We start from the raw sequence: 17,701 nt of genomic DNA, 5'->3' as shown, positions 1-17,701 counted from the left end.
GGTAGGGCAGGTGGGAAGGAAGCGAGAGAGGAAGGTGCTAGACCTTGGACTGCACAATGCAGTTCTCTGGCACTTGAGGTGGGCTCAGCTGCTGGAAATGCCCCGTGGTAAGCGATAATAAACACTCTTGATTCGGACGTTCGACGGTCTCAGAAAATCAGTACAAGGTGACACGTGTACAGATGACGCGCATTCCTTCTCCAGCGATGTTATGCTCAACAGCAGATAGTAAATGGATGAACCAGCACAGAAAAATTTTTACAGTCACGTGTGACTGTGAATAGCAAAGTGTGGGTTCTATCGAACAGGGCCTGTGCTTTTCCTACCTGAATTTGCTGTGGTTGAAGTTCAGGTCCCTGGTTTGGGGCCTTAGGCAGAAGTGGCAAATGGAAAACTGCTTAATTACTGTATGTCTTAAGAATTCCTCTCTCCTATTAAGATTCTTTTATACTAGAAGGTATACAAACACAAAATTGTAAAAGCGGTTCATTGTTCTCAGTATGTTAATAAGTCTAGCAGGAAGGTAGGAAAGCATTAATAATGACATTTGTCAGTGACAGAATTGGGGGGAAACTGTCAATAAAAGAGATTTGAAATACCGTGCAGGAAGAACGTTTGACCTTCCAGTGTAATAAACCTGGGATTTAATTTAATAATAGAGTGAATTTAAGGGCAACCGAAAATAGTTTCCCCTGTGAGGCAGAAGACATGTTATTCCTCAGAAAAGAAAGAAGTGGTGAACTGGTTAATCAGAAGATGAGTGGGAGTCAGCAAGGTATTGCAGGTACATGAAAACAAATGTAACCTCAAAATAGACTCGCTTAAATCTTTGCAGTAGCATTACTGCACTGTTCTCACAACTTACAGGAGAAAGAGCGCACTTACAGAAAGGAAACTGGAGTGAGGAGAGGAGCGGAGAACCTGTCTTAGAAGAGAGGACTGAAGTTTTGGCACTTTATCTACAGATTATTATTACTTTGTATAGAAACACTGAGGAGACAAGTGTAAATACACAGGGGTAGCAGAGCAGCGCAAAATAAAGCAGAAAGCTGACACGGTCTTTTAAAAGGATAGAAATTACATATCAGTCAAATTAAGTGTGAAATGGAACAAGGGACGATAGGTGTGAGTTCAGGACCAACCTTACCGTTTTGTCTGCGGGAGCCCAACAGGCTTTTGAGTAACAGTGTACGATGTACGAGCCTGTGACCGCAAGGGATGAGCCTCCGGTCTGAGGTACTAAGGTGGTAAGAGCCTTAAAGTAGGCGTGCCAGACATCAGAAGACCATACACACCTTTTATTATCTATCTCAAGTGAGGGAGATAAGGGATTTCTCCAGACTATGCTACTTCTCTAAGACTAGAACTGTAAACACTTGAATTCTTAACTGTGTGGGTTAAAATATCTCAGTTGTGCTTTTCTCCTCCTTTGTTTCAGATTCCTGTTTCCAGAATCTCCCCGATGCCATTTCCCGCGGGCCAGGTCTCTCCTAGGGCACGTTTCCCAATCTCACTTACCAGTCCGGGAAGAACAGGGGCCAGAACCCTGGCAGACATCAAGGCCAAAGCCCAGCAGGCCAAGGCTCAGAGGGCAGCAGCCGCCGCCGCCGCCGCTGCCGCCGCCTCGGCGGGGGGGGCCGTGCCAGGGCCCGGACCAGGTGGTGGTGGGGGCGGAGGAGGAGAGAAGAGTAACGCAGCCACGAGCGGAACCAGCGAAACTGGAATTCGAGGAAATGCACTGGAACTGGCAGGAACTGGAAGCGGGGGAAGTTCGAGAAGGTTTCTTCCCCATATCCAAATGGAGACCCGCGCCACGGACCAGGCACCACCTCACAATCCTTCTAGAGCACAACTACAGCAAACGTCCACACTGCAGTCCGCAGCTCCAGCCGGCAGTACAGGCACCAGCTCCTCCGCATCAGCAGCACCGGCACTAGAGAAAATCAACAGACTAAGACGGAGCCCCCCCAGTCTGACTGTAAATCAGGTTTCAGGCTCCCCACGTGCTGGTAGCGGTGACAAACCAGAGGAAGCACCGTCTGCTCCGGCAGCTCCAAGCCAGGCCTGCGGGGCATCAGCTGCCAGGGATGGAACGCTCTGCGTCGCTCCCTCCACAGCGGATACCAACACAAACCAAACCAAGGTAGCACCTACGGCCTCGGGAGGGACCAGCTCAGATGTTCCTCAAAGCAAATCTCCGTCCCCTCCGATGCCTTCGCTGACATCCACGAGCTCCGAAGCCCAGGCTGGAGGTGTGGTCACATCAGCTCCATCTGTCCCACCCTCTAACACTTCCTGCATTGCACCTACCCTTAAAACTCACGCAAGTTCAAGCTCAAGTGGGGCCCTCCCAAAGCCAAGCTCCAGTATTCCTGCTAACAACCCTTTGGTCACCCAGCTTCTTCAAGGCAAGAGTGTCCCTCTGGAGCAAATCCTGCCCAAGCCTCTCACCAAAGCAGAGATGAAAACCGTCCCGTTAGCTTGTCATGAAGAAAAAGGGGCGGCGGCGGCAGCATCCAGGGCTCCAAGCATAGCAGGGAACACTGCTGGAGCCGAGGGTGGTGACAGACAATCGTGTTTGCCCACACAACAGCTTGAGAAGATCTTTTGCCAGAACAGGTCTCTGCCTCACATTCCAAGGACCTTTCCACTCCCCTCAGGAAAGGACCCAAGTCTTGACCAGCACCCGTGCCACGAGGCGCTCAGCAAAACAACGCAGGAGCAGATCCTTCAGACTCTTATCAAGAGGGTCCAGAGGCAGAATTCGTTGTCCGTCCTTCAGCCTTCACAACTGAACCTCACTCACTCAGGTTTCCAGTTAGAAAACAGCTCCACCAGCCAGAGATTTACACTGGGTTTCATGGGCAGAAGGACATCCAAGCCTGCAATGTCTGGTCATTATCTGCTCAACATTTCCACCTATGGTCGTGGTTCAGAGAGTCTGAGGAGAGGCTTCTCCTTGAACCCTGAAAACCGCTTGTGTCCAAACAGTCCTGCTGATGCTCCAAAAACAGAATTTGGGGAGTGTGAGGAGACAGCTGGCCACGGCAGCAGCAGCGATGAAGGAGATGCAGATGATGAGAGCACTGGTGATGAACGTGAACATAGCAGTGTAAAAGAGGAGCCCCAGGCTTCTGCTCAGCGTGAAAAAGAGCAGGTATCACATAGCATAAATTCTTCAGATTACAGCACCCCTGCTAAAAAGGGTGTAAAGACAGAAGCAGCCGCGTCTCAGCCAGCGGCACTCAACAAGGAGAGAATTCAGGCATTCGATGGAACTACGTTAGCACGAGATTTTATTCAAGCCGCTCAAGAGCAAATGGCTCATGCGATGAGGGGGAAAACGCGCAGCAGCCCGGAGCTTTTCAGTGCTTCTGCACCGTCCGCAGACTCCGCACAGCAGCAGCCTCCACTGCTCTCTCCTTCGCACCCTCCAAAGCTCTCTGGAAACGCTGCCGCGCCGCTCATTGGGCCCAGCTACAGCGGCACGATAAATGTCTCCACCTCACCAGACGTGAACCAAGGGTCCCTTATGACCGGGCTGTCGGAATGCAATCAGCTGTCCAGCAGCATGGGGAACGTCATGTCCTTTTCCGTGACTGTAACCACCATTCCCACCGGCCAGGCTATGAACTCTGGCAGCCACAGTCAGACCATCCCCGTTCAGGCCTTTGCTGAAGACAACGGCATGGAGGATTCCCCTTCCAAATGTTACTGCAGGTTGAAAGCCATGATCATGTGCAAGGGCTGCGGCGCCTTCTGCCATGATGATTGCATTGGCCCCTCTAAGCTCTGTGTCTCCTGCCTCGTCGTGCGGTAACCGGGACGGGAAGTGGGGAAGAGGATGGCTTGGTTTTGGTTTTGTTTTCGGAAGTACGTTGGGAAGAAACAGGAAGTTTACTGCCTTGCACAAGAGACACGTTACTGAATCAGGAATACAGAGTAGAGTTCTTCTTTCATTAAAGAAAGAGCACCTTCTTGTACAGTGAGTCTAAATTGAGCTCAACTACGTGAATTGTGACAAGAGTTTGCACTTAAGGAATTATGTAAATATGTCACATTATTTTGTTTAAAAATATTTTTTCAGTCTTTTAGGAGATAGTGTTTGACTTGTACTGCAGTTTCATTAACCCCAGCCTGCTATCCAGCATGTTTGCTGAGCTCTGCTCTAGATGGGGGAACGAGCCCCCGGCAAAACCTTAGCCTGTTGTTGGTCTTCTCTGGCCAGAGAGAAGAACTGGATAATCAAGAAACTAAGCGTTTGTACCCACCGGTCACAGGGCACCGAAGCGGGAACCCCTGCAGGGGCTCGCTTCGTTGCTCTAAATTTAGTTCAAACGTTTCAGAATTGGAAGGGACTGGCGTTGTGGCGGCCTTTCGAGTCATTGCCTTTCCTTTGTGACCGGGCTGTTCCCAGAAGGCATACTGGGTTGTGCAATATTGGCTAGAGGTTTTGATTTGCATATCCTCTCCTCTTCAAGGAGTCAGTTGCAGTAACCTTGTTTTAAGGAAGGTAGTGTCTTGATTTGCTACTGGTAAATACTGAAAAAGGCAACTGTACTAACCATAGGATTCAAGAATTTAAATCACTAAAACAACTCAGTAACCGTGATTATCGGTGATCCCAGGAACCATTTATAGCAGAGATCACAAATCTGTGCTGAACTGCATTTCATTTCCGGACTGTCGGGACTCGGCAGAAATCTGCTTTCTGAGGCGTTTGGAGTGAGCTGGGAGGTGCCATCCCGCGGTCAAGGCCCATCAGCTGTTACACCCTCGCCCTCGGTCCTGCTCTTCTCCCGGGAGCTTCCCGTGCTCATCCAAACCTCCCCCCCAGTCAGACGTCTCCAATTTCTAGAGAAGATTTTATATTTAGCTCAGTGTAGGGGAAGGAGAACAAGTCTCCTGCTGGGCCTCGCCGTGAGCCCGCGGTGGGTGTCTCTGTGTTCTAAAATACCAAATCAGGCTTGACTCAGCTTGGATGTTGCTCAGTGATGTCTGGGGTCGCGTTGGGGCTGGGACGGGGCTGCACCGCACCCCTTGTACCTGGCTGTGGGACGCCACAGCTAGCGATGCTCATCTTCACTCCCGGTGTTCACGAATCCATTTGCTTTGATTAATCGAAATTAAAGCAGTTACAAAATGGTACTCTGTTCTCAACAAGAATTGATGACAGGCTGGCTAACGAAGCACAGGCCAATCTGCATTTTTATGTATTTGCAACGTGTCCGCATCACATCGAGGATCTGTATGTTACTTCTCTTCCGAAACAAAGAACATCGGGTTCACTAATCACGTCCAGTCCCATGTTGTCGTGCTTCGGGCGGGTGGGGGGCCATACTGCGTCTTGGTCAGGTAACAGATCTATGTATCTTTTTGATGGAAAAGCACTGAATTCACTTTTAATCCAAAGGCCTTTTTAAGACGAAGCAATATTATTAACAAAGTAGGTGGGACAGCTGTCTTGTGAGCTGGGGTCCTCAGCCTTTCTTCTTCCCGTTCGGCTATACTACTGCGTTCCCCTCTCCCGGGAACCTGCCTGCTCTTGGTAGAGATCAGAAGTAGTTGCCTGTGAAGCAGCGTGTTTTTCCGAGGAGCGGGTGGTGATTTATTTGATAACGATAAAGAAAAGAGAGCTGCAGGCTTAACTGCGTCGTAACAGGAGCGTTTCCTTCCCTGCCCAGCAGAGCACGGCCTCCTCCCGAGCAGGATTGGAGGTGTGAGTTAGCAGGAGCTGCAGCGTGTCTTGGTCTCTGTTTTGCTCATCTTAAGTGTACTGGGGAGCAGTGACTCCTGCATTCTAATTACGCATCACTGCTCAGACAGCCAGTGAGGAAGAGGATTTAAGTATTAGAAATAAAGTCCAGTTTTTTAATCTAAACCTGAAATCTCAGAAAAACCTCCAACCCCACACAAAAATTACTCCCATTTTCTGTCGTGCTGCACACATGGTGGTTGTGGCCCAAGCCAGCAAACAGGCTTCTCCTGTTGCAACCCCAGACACCGTAACGGGGATAACCTCGATTCCTGGGTCGAGTTGTACCTCGGCTCCGATTCGCACAGCGGCCCATCGCTGCCTGCTCCCATCTCGTGTTCTGCAAGGGGAATTTCTGCCGCTGTTTTAAATCTCGAAGCGCAGTGTAAAGTGGTTTCAAGCTGCGTGCCCCCAGGGTGTCCGGTCCCAAGAGCCGGGGCTGTCTGTCCCGTAACAGCTCGGCCGTGTCTAGACGTGACAGGAGGTACAGCAGTGTAATCCTCAGTCAGACACGTTCATTCCTGTCTAAGATCTCCCAGTATAATCCAATTTAAAGACTGTTGCTAGTTACAGACTAAACTGAAAAAGTCATTCTTGCCTCAAATAAGAGCAAAGAGGTTTTGCTGGCGCAATTGGATCACTTCTGTTCACACCTTGACTTTGACGGGTGTGATTTTTCCAGGCTGACAAGGCTGCAGGAGACGATGGGGGAGCAGCGGGCTGTGATCTGCCGGGTTGCTCTTCGCACTCGCGGCCTTCAACCCGCTGCAGCTGCCGCTTGGAAAGGCTGGTCCGTTGCCCCCCCCCCCCCGGCGCTTTCTTAATCAGTCACCGGCCCGCCTGCGGTTCCAGCTCGTTCCTCCCTTTAAACTTTCCACACATCCCCTGTAGTGCGCGGGTTCGGTGTTCTACACCCCAGGCGCCTCTTGCGAGTCTGCTCTGGAAACGCAGGAAGCTGCTGAGCCGCTGCTGGGCCGGGCTGTGCAGTGACCCCCGAGGTCTCGGTGGCTCCAGGCTCGTGTGGGACAGTGTAGGCATCTTGCGTGATGGCTTGGAAGTTTACAACTCTGTTCGGTGCCTTAGGTATATTTTAACGGATCAGCACTTTTCTTGGGCTACTTTTATTTCTTTTTAAGAAAATAAGTTTTTAACTGCATGACTTTGATTTTAATGTGGCATGAGCTACTAGGCGCGACTTGATGGAACAATCCCCACGGGTGTGCAAGAGGGCATTAAGTAGCTAGGAAATCATTAGAAACAGCGGGGCTCAGTGTAGTAATCCCTGTAGGTGCAGGCCCACGTAAAGCCTTGAAGGCTGCGCATGTTCCACAGGGCTGGTCACTGAACGAAGCGTTTTGGAAGGGGGAAAGCCCGCAGCCCAGGTAGGGGTGTTCCCTGCACGGGACCAGCCTGCTGCCGCCTTCCTGCTGAGGCTCCACTCGTCCCATCGCCTGCCCTTCCCGCAAGATACTAAACCTGCCTTCACGCTGGATTTATGAAGTAAAGGGATGTTGTGGCGTACTTTAAAGCATTAGGCTTTGGTTCCCCAGGTACTAAATTCATAGCACAATAGTAAATGCTGTCAGAAAAAAATCTGAGATAAAATGCTTCCAAAGCGCAATGTCAAACTGTGTTTGTGGCAGTAAAAGCAACTTGAGTAAGGAAAGATCCTCGGATTTAAAGTTTCCCTTTGGGCCATGTCGAAGTCCCGCAGCCCGAGAACCAGACGTACAGACTGATCAGTGGAGTTCCGCTTTCCGATGCACAAACCTGCGTACAGGTCGTGGCAGCGGAGGAGCACACACAGCGCTATAACCGAGTTCAGGTTTTGAGACAGATCGGGAGCACAGGGAAGGAAGTCTGTGTGAAATTTTAATGTCCCTTTTTAAATCAAAAGGAAAGACCAAGATGCTTCACAGTTAGGCTGGTCCGCGGAGTTGTGTCTTTTTTGTGGTAGCAAGAAATAGCTGATGGGGCAGCAAGCTCCTGGCCAAGTCCTGCACAGCCAGGTGGTCTCCTCGGGACGCAGCCGCTTCCGACGGGTGTCATTCACACCACCAGCGAGGCAGCAAAGCCGCGCCAGGGCCGGTTCCTGCCTGGCCTGCAGGCAGCGGGGGGCTGGCAGCGGGGCTCGGGCGTCTCCCCGGGGAGGTGCAGCCGGACAGTGTTGAAAGCCCCGGAGGGTGGGCGAGCACCAGCCCTGCCCGGGCATCCTCCCACCCCCTCGGTGCCCCAGCCGTGGCGGAGGTGCCAGGCGGCAGAAGCGCGTGGGGCTGGGGGCAGAGCCCCGCTGCTCCGGTGTCCCACTGTGCTCGTGTCACCTGAACGCACAGCGGCCTGGGAAAAACAAACGGGCTGGGGCTTCGCCACTGCAGCTTCTCACCGGGACGCTTGAAGCCCTGGGGAAACTTTTGTTGTCCCTGGGAGCTTAGCTTGGGCTCAGCTGTTTGAAAGCCACCCCGGCCGCTGGGTCTTGGCTTGGGGCGTTAGCGGAGGAGGGTGCTCGGCTCTCCCCAGCCAGGGCGGACGGGGCCGGCGCTGGTTTGAACTTCCAAAATCCCCCGTCTGACAACGCGGGTGGCTGCGGCAGTGGTAGGAGGGAAAGGCAGGCGCGTGCGCGGCGCCTCCTGCGATGAGCGTGGATTCACTGCTGTGCTGGGGGAGAAGCCCCTTCCCCGGCCGTTGCCGCTCCCAGCACCGTGCAGCGTGGAGCGCCCTGAGCCACGCCGCTGTGCGCCCTGCGGCGTCGGGTCCCTGCCACCCATGTCCTGCAGGGAGAACTGCTGCGGCGTTTGCCAGGAGGAGGATATCCAGAATTTTCTTTGTTACCTAGGTTGTTTTTTTTAATGCTATACATTTGATATGACTGAAGATCAATTTTAAGAGCTTACAGTAATATATTTTAAGTAATATATATTTTAGTATCTGTAAAAAAAAAAAATTGACAAAGGATGATTTATGAACTAGATAAACAGGGTGTCGGGAGTATGCAGTTTCTCAGCAAGGCCAAGAATAGTTTTACTAGCAGGAGAACTGAAAAGATTCAGTTTTTTCCATTAACGCAATAAAAATGGGAATTCTTAAAAAGAAGAAATCCAATACTGTTTACCACGTGCTTTTCTTGTTTTGACAACAGCCCTGTAAACACAGTTTAGAAGATGCGAAACCTTTGTCTGTCTTTTGCCTTTTTAAAAGGGACTTAAATTGGAATAGAGGGTATGTACAGAAAAATCAAGTTGACACCATTTTAAAATGTATTTTTACACAAATAATATAGAAAAATCATATTTTACATAAGAATTTTAAGTATTTGAAATATGTATATATATACTGTATGTACTTCATATATTCTTTATTTTACATTTTCAATGTATTAAAAAGTATTTGAGCTGGTTGGATTTGAGCATGTACTAATGTTTAAAAAAAAAAGGAAAAGAAAAGAGGGAGAGAGGACGCGGGGACTGCACCACTGCAGTAGCTGCTCTCAGCAACTACGGGGTAGCAGAGGAACCAGACGTTCAGGAGCAAATGGATTTTGGAAGAGCATAGCAGTTTTAGATAGCGCATACAGAACAGTTTTCAGTCCTGTGTCCTGTCTGTGTTTCCGTTAATATTCGTTCATTTTGCCTCATAACCACCCAGAATAATCTCTGGTGAGAAGACAAGAAGTCGAGGTGGATCTTTTATACAAGCAATGCTGCCTTTAGAGCCAAAGAGACGTACTGGTACGGAAGCTACTCAACCAAAACAAAATCAGAAGCGACTCAGTTTTGCTGTGCCACTGAAATTTCAGTAAGGAGCTTGATTTCTTGTGTGAGCGTCTTAGGGTGCTTTTGGGGAATTCAAACGACATACCGAAAGTCTGATGATTTCAAGGAAACGCTATCAAAGCAGGTTTTCTTTTTTTTTACTCTGTAGGGATTTTGGTGGAAATCTCGCTGTAGAGGATGATTCATCTTTGCAGCTATTAGCAGCGGAGTGAATTCTCATCAGGAAGGGATCCTAGCGATGCTCCTCTTGAGCGCACACGCTGCCCAGAGCAGCAGCAGAGCGGGTCAGACAGCAAAGCGGTGCAGATCAGGAGGCGACGGGTGTTTTCAGGATTAAGCTGAGGTACACGGCGCTGTGTATCGGTTTCCCTCGCCTCCTCGTACTGCTTCATGGAACTATTTACTAGAGTGAACAGCAAGTGCTGCTGGTTCATGTATACCTGTGTCTGAAAGGCTGGCAGATCTGCAGCCCTTGTAATTGCTGGCCCCAGTTCTATGTGTAGAGAGCGAGAAAATACAGATCTTTTCTGAGAGAAAGGTGGAGGTGGCTCCACAACACAGGAGGCGCAGTGTACTTGCCTCATCCCCTCTTCTACGATGCGCATTTTGGCCGAGATGAGATGAATCTCAGATTACTTTTACACTATTCCAGGAATATTGCAGGAATCCTGTGTAGAAATTGGAGGTGCTTACAGCAATTCTCTGTCACTGGGACTTGCAGGGAAGGAAACTGAGTGTGGGAAAAGCAGCAGCATTAATGACTCAAGGTCTAAAAGTACAAATCCGAAACCTGAAGAGGCAGGCCACTGATACTTTTATACTGCTACAATTAGTACTGGAATCTCTTGAACAGAACCAAAACATGGCACCCAGTACTTTCTCCAGATTTGCTGTTGACACATTGAGGGGGCTTTCACTCTATAAACAGTTGCACTATAAGAAGGTCCCGCTGTTTGGGTGTGTATATACATCGAGTCTGTATGGGGCCTGTGCAGGTGTGCGCGCACAGCTGGGGTTTAGCTAAGTGTACGTAGTAAGACCAGCTTCATCTCAGTCTTCTGGTGACGTTACACCTTGCAAAGTTACCACAAACCTGAAATGGAATTACAGCTTTTGTATTTGTTTTCATATTTAAGATATATGGGTTAGACAAAATATATACTAGCAATGTGTTTTGATCTGCTGCACTTTTTAAAAAAACATTCCTTACTCCCCTGGAACTGCTGCATCTCCCATTCCTTCCTCTCCCAATTTAAAAATTAAAACCAACCGGCCTCTCGTACCTTGCAGTTAAGACTTCTCAGATGCTGCATTATAGGTTTTACCTTGAAAAGCTGGGCCAAGAGTTGAACTTTTGGAGGCCAGGCCCCCAGGTCCTCACGGCCAGTGCCAGGAGAGCGAACCGGCAGGCAACGCAGGCGTGGAAATGAATGTGACGCAGCTCCTGCAGCTTCCAACGAGGCTGCTTCCCAACTGACGCAGGTTTAACCGTGCTGTCTGTGCAGACGCTCTTAGCCCCCCGTAGCTGAGACGGGACACGCGTCGCCTTGAGCCTCAGGGCCAGAGGTTTCAGGAACAGTTTGTTATCTGGTGTCTGGAGGTGTAAAGGATAGACCCACAAGCAGCCGACTCGGCAGGATTTACAGCGCCTTCCGTTGCCGTAAATCTGTGCGATTGTAAGCCCATACTTTATCAGGCCGTTTGCAAAGTCGAAGCTAAATAAGAGCTGTGGCGAGGTTTGTGTGGAAAAGCAGCGATCGTAGCTCAGTGAGGTACTTCCAGGCCTGTGAAAGCGGCGGAGGCCAGTCCCAGCCAAGGAGCAATCCGTCAGGGACAAGCGGTCCGTCGTGCTGCAGCTATGCATTTTGGCAAAGGTGGTTTTGTCACCGTGTTTTTCACTCATTTTGCTGTATAAGATTCCACCTTAGCTTCTCACCAGCATTAGGAGGGATCTGAGGAGCGCTAAAACCAGCCTATTTCTAACCTGTCACTTGAAGATCTGTGTGCCCTTAGGAGATAGCACTTTGACAAGCAAAAGCCTGCCCTGTGGCTTATGTCTTACTGCGGATTCTGTTCCTCTTCCTCTCACTTATTTTTGTCATGTAAAACTACCTGCTTTATAAATGAATGTAAAATACAGTAGTTCTTCAGCACATGGACAAATGTGTATTTTATCTTAATGTTTCATTTTATGTTAAATAAAAGGCATATGATTTTATGGTCGTTAGTACTGCTGATGTTGATTTTTCAATCATCACCTTTTGTCTTTCAAGGGACCCTGCTAAATGATAGTGAACTGCACTTTTCCGGCTTCATAAGCTGTGGACATCTGTAAAATTTTTCAACACATTTCAAGGGGAAAACTTTGGTTTAATACTAAGCCTTAATAAACACTCTGCAGTTCCCTCAAGCCTCACTTCTTGGGGTCCTGAAACACTTCAGGGGAACTGAACTGCAGATTTAGGAACAAGAAAGAAAGAAAGAAGAAACCTCTATCAAGGGATTGCAACTCAATTTCTCTTAAATGGAGGGATTCAGAGAAATAGGTCTGTAATCAACTTGATTTCTGACAGGTAAACTTTGACCGCATGAAACAAGTAAAATCAGCAGGACTGAGGCCCCTGGGATTTCTTTTCCCCGAATATATTCAAAGTATCAACAATCTCCATTTCAAGTATGGAAAGGTGCTGTGAAGGGGCTGGGAACCTACCTGCATGAACAACCACATCGAGAGTGTAAAGACTGGACATAAATGGAAAGATCTGTAAAGAAACTGGTGTCTTGCAGAGCAAAGGGGGAATGCAGGAAGTCCAGCTGAGTTTGAGTTTGCAACTATCAGCAAAAAAGCTCCCCCCGCCCCCCCCCCCCCCCCCCAATTCCACCACCTCATGTGGTGAAAGACCATAAAAAGAGGAAAAGAAGAAGAGTGATTAAAGATTGTCTCCAGGCACGGCCCAAACCAAAAGCATCCCTTGTGCTCGCTCGGGGTGTTGTTATACACACCACTGCAACCGGACGGCAGTTTTTCGAAAGAGCTGACAGAAGAGCTGTAGTTCAGGTGACACTTTATTTGTTTAACAAGAGAACCGTGGTAACCTGTGCAGCACAGTTCTGTCCGTATTTAAGCATACGGGAAAATGACGTCGCTCATAGGCAAGGCTCTGGAATTTTGATGTAAAGACTAACTGAAGACGTGCTGATAAACGGGATAGAAAGCGACACAATCTCGCCAAAGGCATGTGCAGATAATTCAGTGTTGTGCTGATATAACTTGTTTTCTGATCAGATAAAATAAGGTATATCTTCAGTACTAAAAAGGAGAAAAGAAACCGATAAGTGGGAAATGGGTAATAAAACTTGAGGAGATGAAGATAAAGAAGATGATACAAAGTAAAAACTGGTTCAAAGGGGCTTACCACAACACTAGAAATGGGAGATCAGTTTGGATGGAGAATTCCACTGAAATGGCTCAGGGATCAGTCTGGACATGAATCTTTTCAAGCTTTTCATCAGTGGTGCTTGCACCAAAAGTCACGAGTATCCCCACAACATTAACTAATGACACAAACTGGGGATAAATCTGCATACCGACGAAACTGGGAAACCATAGCTCAAGAGCGAGCTGCGGAGTGAATTCAGCCGTACACACCGGTGTCACAAGGTATTTAGGGACAAATAACACACGCTTCTGCTCTAGGAGTGGGCGTACAGTAACGGGAGGGAGGATGAGGAGACCCTTAATATATTCATTAATCATACCCCATGATTGTAAGCTGTCAGTGTGATTTAGCCATGGAAAGGAAAAGCAATTCTGAAAGTCAAGTCTGCGTGTTGTCCCCAAAGTGGGATCGTTTCCCCGGTGTGCAGCACGCCAATACGCACACAGAGCAGAGGTATTTTATTTACTTCGTGTCTGCGCAGAGATGGGCGCTGGGTGGCGATTCCACCAGGCTAGCACCCTGCACACAGAATCTACAACATATTGATCTTACAGGATTAGAAAACCTGCCTAAATTTACACTAATTGGTTAGTAATTACAGCATCATCTACTGTTGGTCAAGCACATTTAAATTAGCACACACGCTCCTCGAGGGTGTGGGGGGTAATTCGCATAGTCCTTTAGTTGGGTGGGTGGTGGCACACTCCCCCAGCCACGTTTCCCTTCCCCGGTTCCTGCCGACTCTTGTTGACTTGGGGCCTCTCTGGCCATCCCCCAGCTCTGGGCTCTTTCTGGGGCAGGATGGTTCCTTTTGATCAGTTTTCCAGCTCTCCTTCAAGGCTACTCGTTAGCAAAGCATGCTTTTTATCAGTCCTTGGGCTCTTCTCCAGAGGTACAGTGGTTAGCAAAAAGTAGTGCATTGAACCCTAAATCAAACACTGTCTGAGCACTAACCCAAACACATTTCTGTCCAGGTAAAATGGAAACCTCTACTTTACGGATATCACGCGTACTGCCAGTAGCGATGAAATCAGTGTGGCCTGCACAAGGCGGTCAGATACTACCTGTGGTTCCACTCACCTCCAGGCAAGAAAAACTAATTCAAACTGGAACAAGTGCATTGAAAGACTTACAGAGTCAGGAAGGGAGAGGCTCTGACACAGGAAGAAGCCCAAAACTTTAAGTTAAAACCCAAAAGGTAAAGGGCTGTCTGTCACCGGGTAAGCATTAACGGGGGAAACAGCTCTTCAGGACAGGCACAAGAGCAAAGGGGTATGCGTTAGCTCTTTAGAATTCAGTGTAGCCTCAGGTTCCCCCTCCTTTACAAAGTAATTGTGTGTACCCACACTTCCTAATTTGTGTAACTAACTTTGTTTAGCAATCAGAAGAAAGTTGCTACTTGACAAAATGTAAACCAGAAGAGAAGACATGAAGTGAGTTACAGGGATGGTACACCTCAAAGTGTTGGGTCAATGTTCTAGGAAGCCCTTGACAGTCCTGCTTTCCTAAATAAGACTTTTTTTTTTTTTTTTCAGATGTCAACAGGAATGTCCAGATAATGTTCTTGAATAAAACACCTCATTTTAGAGCTCAGTAATTTTTATGCGCAATTTAAATTATTCCTTTCATTGTCACGTCTGTCTTAAAACTGATGTCATTTCCTTGGCACTGCTTTTTCATCCATTTTGTTCTATTCATTAAAGGTCGTTACATCACATTATTACTGGTCCATCCCAGTCCCACCAGTCACGTGTTGTAGATGTGAATAATGTCTCCCATGCACTCACGCTCTATTCCTCACCTTAAGGGTTCCTCCACACCTCCCATTACATGGCTAAATGCAGTGCTGCTGAAACAAAAGCTCTGGGTGTATTATCCCTCTCTGTCCTCCCCAGCCAGCACACCGACAACTATTTTTAATTTCTGGCAACAACATCAGTTCTTCACAGGTCGATAATGCAACTTAGCTGTAATTCCTTGTTGCATTAAGTACTCCCCACGCTGGAGGGGCTGAGCTGGTGCCAGCACGTAACAGGCAGGCAGAGGTTCCCTGGTACGGGTAAGTGTATGTTAGTGTGGTGGGGTGACCCTGGCTGGGGGCCAGGTGCCCCCCAGAGCCGCTCTGGCTCTCCCCTCCTTTACTGGACAGGGGAGAAAAGGTGTAACAATGCCACACTTGTGGGTCGAGATAAGGACAGGGAGAAATCACTCACTAATTACTGTCACGAGCAAAACAGACTGAACTTAGAGAGGAAATTCATCTAATTTATTACCAAGCAAAACAGAGTAGAGGAATGAGAAATAAAATCAAATCTTAAAACACCTCCCCCCACCCCTCCCATCTAGCAGCTTCTCACAGAAGCCACCCCTGTAGCCCCCCCCCCTCCACTAACAAAACCTTGCCACGCAAACCCAATACAGTTAGCAACCAGAAACTGCTGCAGCACCTCACGTCCTCACCCTGCAGGAACAGAGCCATGGCCAGCAGGGTGTTAGCGTCACAGAATCATTGAATCACAGGCTGGTTTGGGTGGGCAGGGACCTCCCAGCCCATCCAGTGCCACCCCTGCCATGGGCAGGGACACCCTCCACTAGCCCAGGTTGCCCAAAAGACTCGAAGCTTTTGTTTGCTCCACAGAACTCCCATGACCCTTGGGAAGAACAAGGATGGGCACAACCCACAGTTACAAAACAGTGAAGCCTGAACTCCAAGAGTCAAAGGCATAAGTAAATAAATAAAGCCAGGTCACCATCTGTTGTTTTTCTACGTTTCAGAATTGCTCTCTACAGACCACATGGCAAATTGATTTTCCAAATGCTAATTTGGCTATACGCTGCTAAAGTGACAGGGTGGTGTTATGAAGGGTGCATGCCCTCCACGGCATCTACTTTGGAGCCAACATCTTCTTAGTAAAAGGTAGATACAGTTATAGACTCACAGAATCGTTTTGGTTGGCAAAGCCCTTTAAGATCACCGAGTCCAACCACTAACCTCACCCTGCCAAGCCCACCACTAACCCATGTCCCCAAGCACCACATCTCCACGTCTTTTCAATCCCTCCAGGGGTGGGGACTCCACCACTTCCCTGGGCAGCCTGTCCCAGGGCTTGACAACCCTTTGGGGGAAGACATTTTCCCTAATCTCCAACCTAAACCTCCCCTGGCACAACTTGAGCCCGTTCCCTCTTGTCCTATCGCTTGTTACTTGGGAGAAGAGACCGACCCCACCTGGCTACAACCTCCTTCCAGGTAGTTGTAGAGAGTGAGCAGGGCTCCCCTCAGCCTCCTGTTCTCCAGGCTCAACACCCCCAGTTCCCTCAGCCGCTCCCATCAGACTTGTGCTCCAGACTCTTAGTCACTGTGAAGCAAAACATTTACAACAGTTTCATCACATCAGGCATAAAAGTGAGGGTGATTATGCACTGGAACAAGCTTGAAGTTCAGGATTCACTGTCTCACACCATCCTTAAATGGGATGACTTTCTGGATGATAGGCTTTAGTGGTGACTGGGCAACGCAATGAGTGTCTAGTGAAAAAGCAAGAGTTATGGGCCAGGGGGAAAAAAAGTTATCCCTGGAAATAAGAAATGTTTTATGACAAAGACGACCAGAGAAGAAGGTACAAGCAATGCAAAGATACGAAGGGAAAAGTTCAGTTCTTCCCACTCCTGTTCCCACTATGGAAAGACACAGAAGTAACCATTCCTTACTTTACAATGCTGTCTCAGTTTCTCCATCTCACATGGGGAAGGGGCAGTTCTCAAAGGTCCATCTAACGGTGCTGCGAGGCTCTGCCATTATTCCCTCTCTAATGCAGAACAAATACACGGAAAGGCAGACTTATGTTACGCAGTGAAATGCCCTGCTGCATTGAAAACCTCCCTACTATTGCTCCTAGCTGGTTACAACCGATGAGTACTTAGATCCGAAGAGCTCAGTTCCTGCCTATGTCTGTTTTCTTTCAGCTCTCCAAACTCCTCTTCTGTGATGAATCGGCTGTGATGAGTTCTGTGCCCTGGGAGGGAGCCATATGAAGGATGTCCTATTAAACTTAGACATTTCACCTGTGTTTTAACAGAATCTGCTTCAATTTTACAATCATCATCTGGCTTGTTCTCTTCTCTGCCAAATGGCAATAAAAGAACTTGTAAGTAAGTGAAAGAAAAGCAGCAGAATCTGTTTCTAAATCTAGATAAGAAGCACGCTTATGGCTCCAGCAAGGTAATTATCTTGTCACACTGAAGAGGAACAAAAGAGGAGATTGCTTCTCTCCCCTGAGCTCAGCCTCTACTTTATCTGAGTTACCATGCTGGCTGCTAACTGGGAATCCCTGTGAGATGGAAGAGCAGCTTGTGCCGTGCAGTTAACTGCATAACAACAAATACTGGTTGCTAAGCTGGAGATACATATATATATAGGGGCTGTAAGGACCTTCTCTGGTACTTAAGATAGATAGCTGCTAAAGTGCAAAATTTTACCTTCAGAATGTAAAATTCTGAAATGACTATGTAAATAACAATAGAAGGATAGCAAAAACATTATTCCAGTTCCTCAGTCAGGACATTCTCAACGTCACCTTTTTAGTTCTACTTCTTCTGGACTGAACTATGTTCTCTTTACAGCCATGCACAGCACAGCTTCATGTAAAAGTTGAGGAAAGTTGACATAAGAATTTAGGCTCAGGGCCGTGATGCCACGAGATCATGTACAAACAACAGCACAGGCCCTTGATTTCT

At 48.3% G+C, this 17,701-nt stretch overlaps 1 protein-coding gene across 3 annotated transcripts in view; it reads left to right on the top strand.

The window, feature by feature from the left end:
• ASXL2 (ASXL transcriptional regulator 2) overlaps nucleotides 1-11,752 on the top strand; it is a 122,614-nt gene extending 110,862 nt beyond the window's left edge. For all 3 annotated transcript variants that reach the window (XM_075750244.1, XM_075750243.1, XM_075750245.1), the window contains one exon: nucleotides 1,439-11,752. In XM_075750244.1, coding sequence (XP_075606359.1) covers nucleotides 1,439-3,820 — 2,382 coding nt within the window. In that variant the 3' untranslated portion in view covers nucleotides 3,821-11,752. The remainder of the gene's footprint in view (nucleotides 1-1,438) is intronic.
• The last annotated feature ends 5,949 nt before the right edge of the window (nucleotides 11,753-17,701 follow it).

Source organism: Balearica regulorum, chromosome 3 (genome assembly GCF_011004875.1).
Source record: "Balearica regulorum gibbericeps isolate bBalReg1 chromosome 3, bBalReg1.pri, whole genome shotgun sequence".
In the NCBI taxonomy this organism is placed as follows: Eukaryota; Metazoa; Chordata; class Aves; order Gruiformes; family Gruidae; genus Balearica; species Balearica regulorum.
The sequence above is the reverse complement of the archived record's forward strand: the minus strand, read 5'-3'. Positions and strand labels throughout refer to the sequence as shown.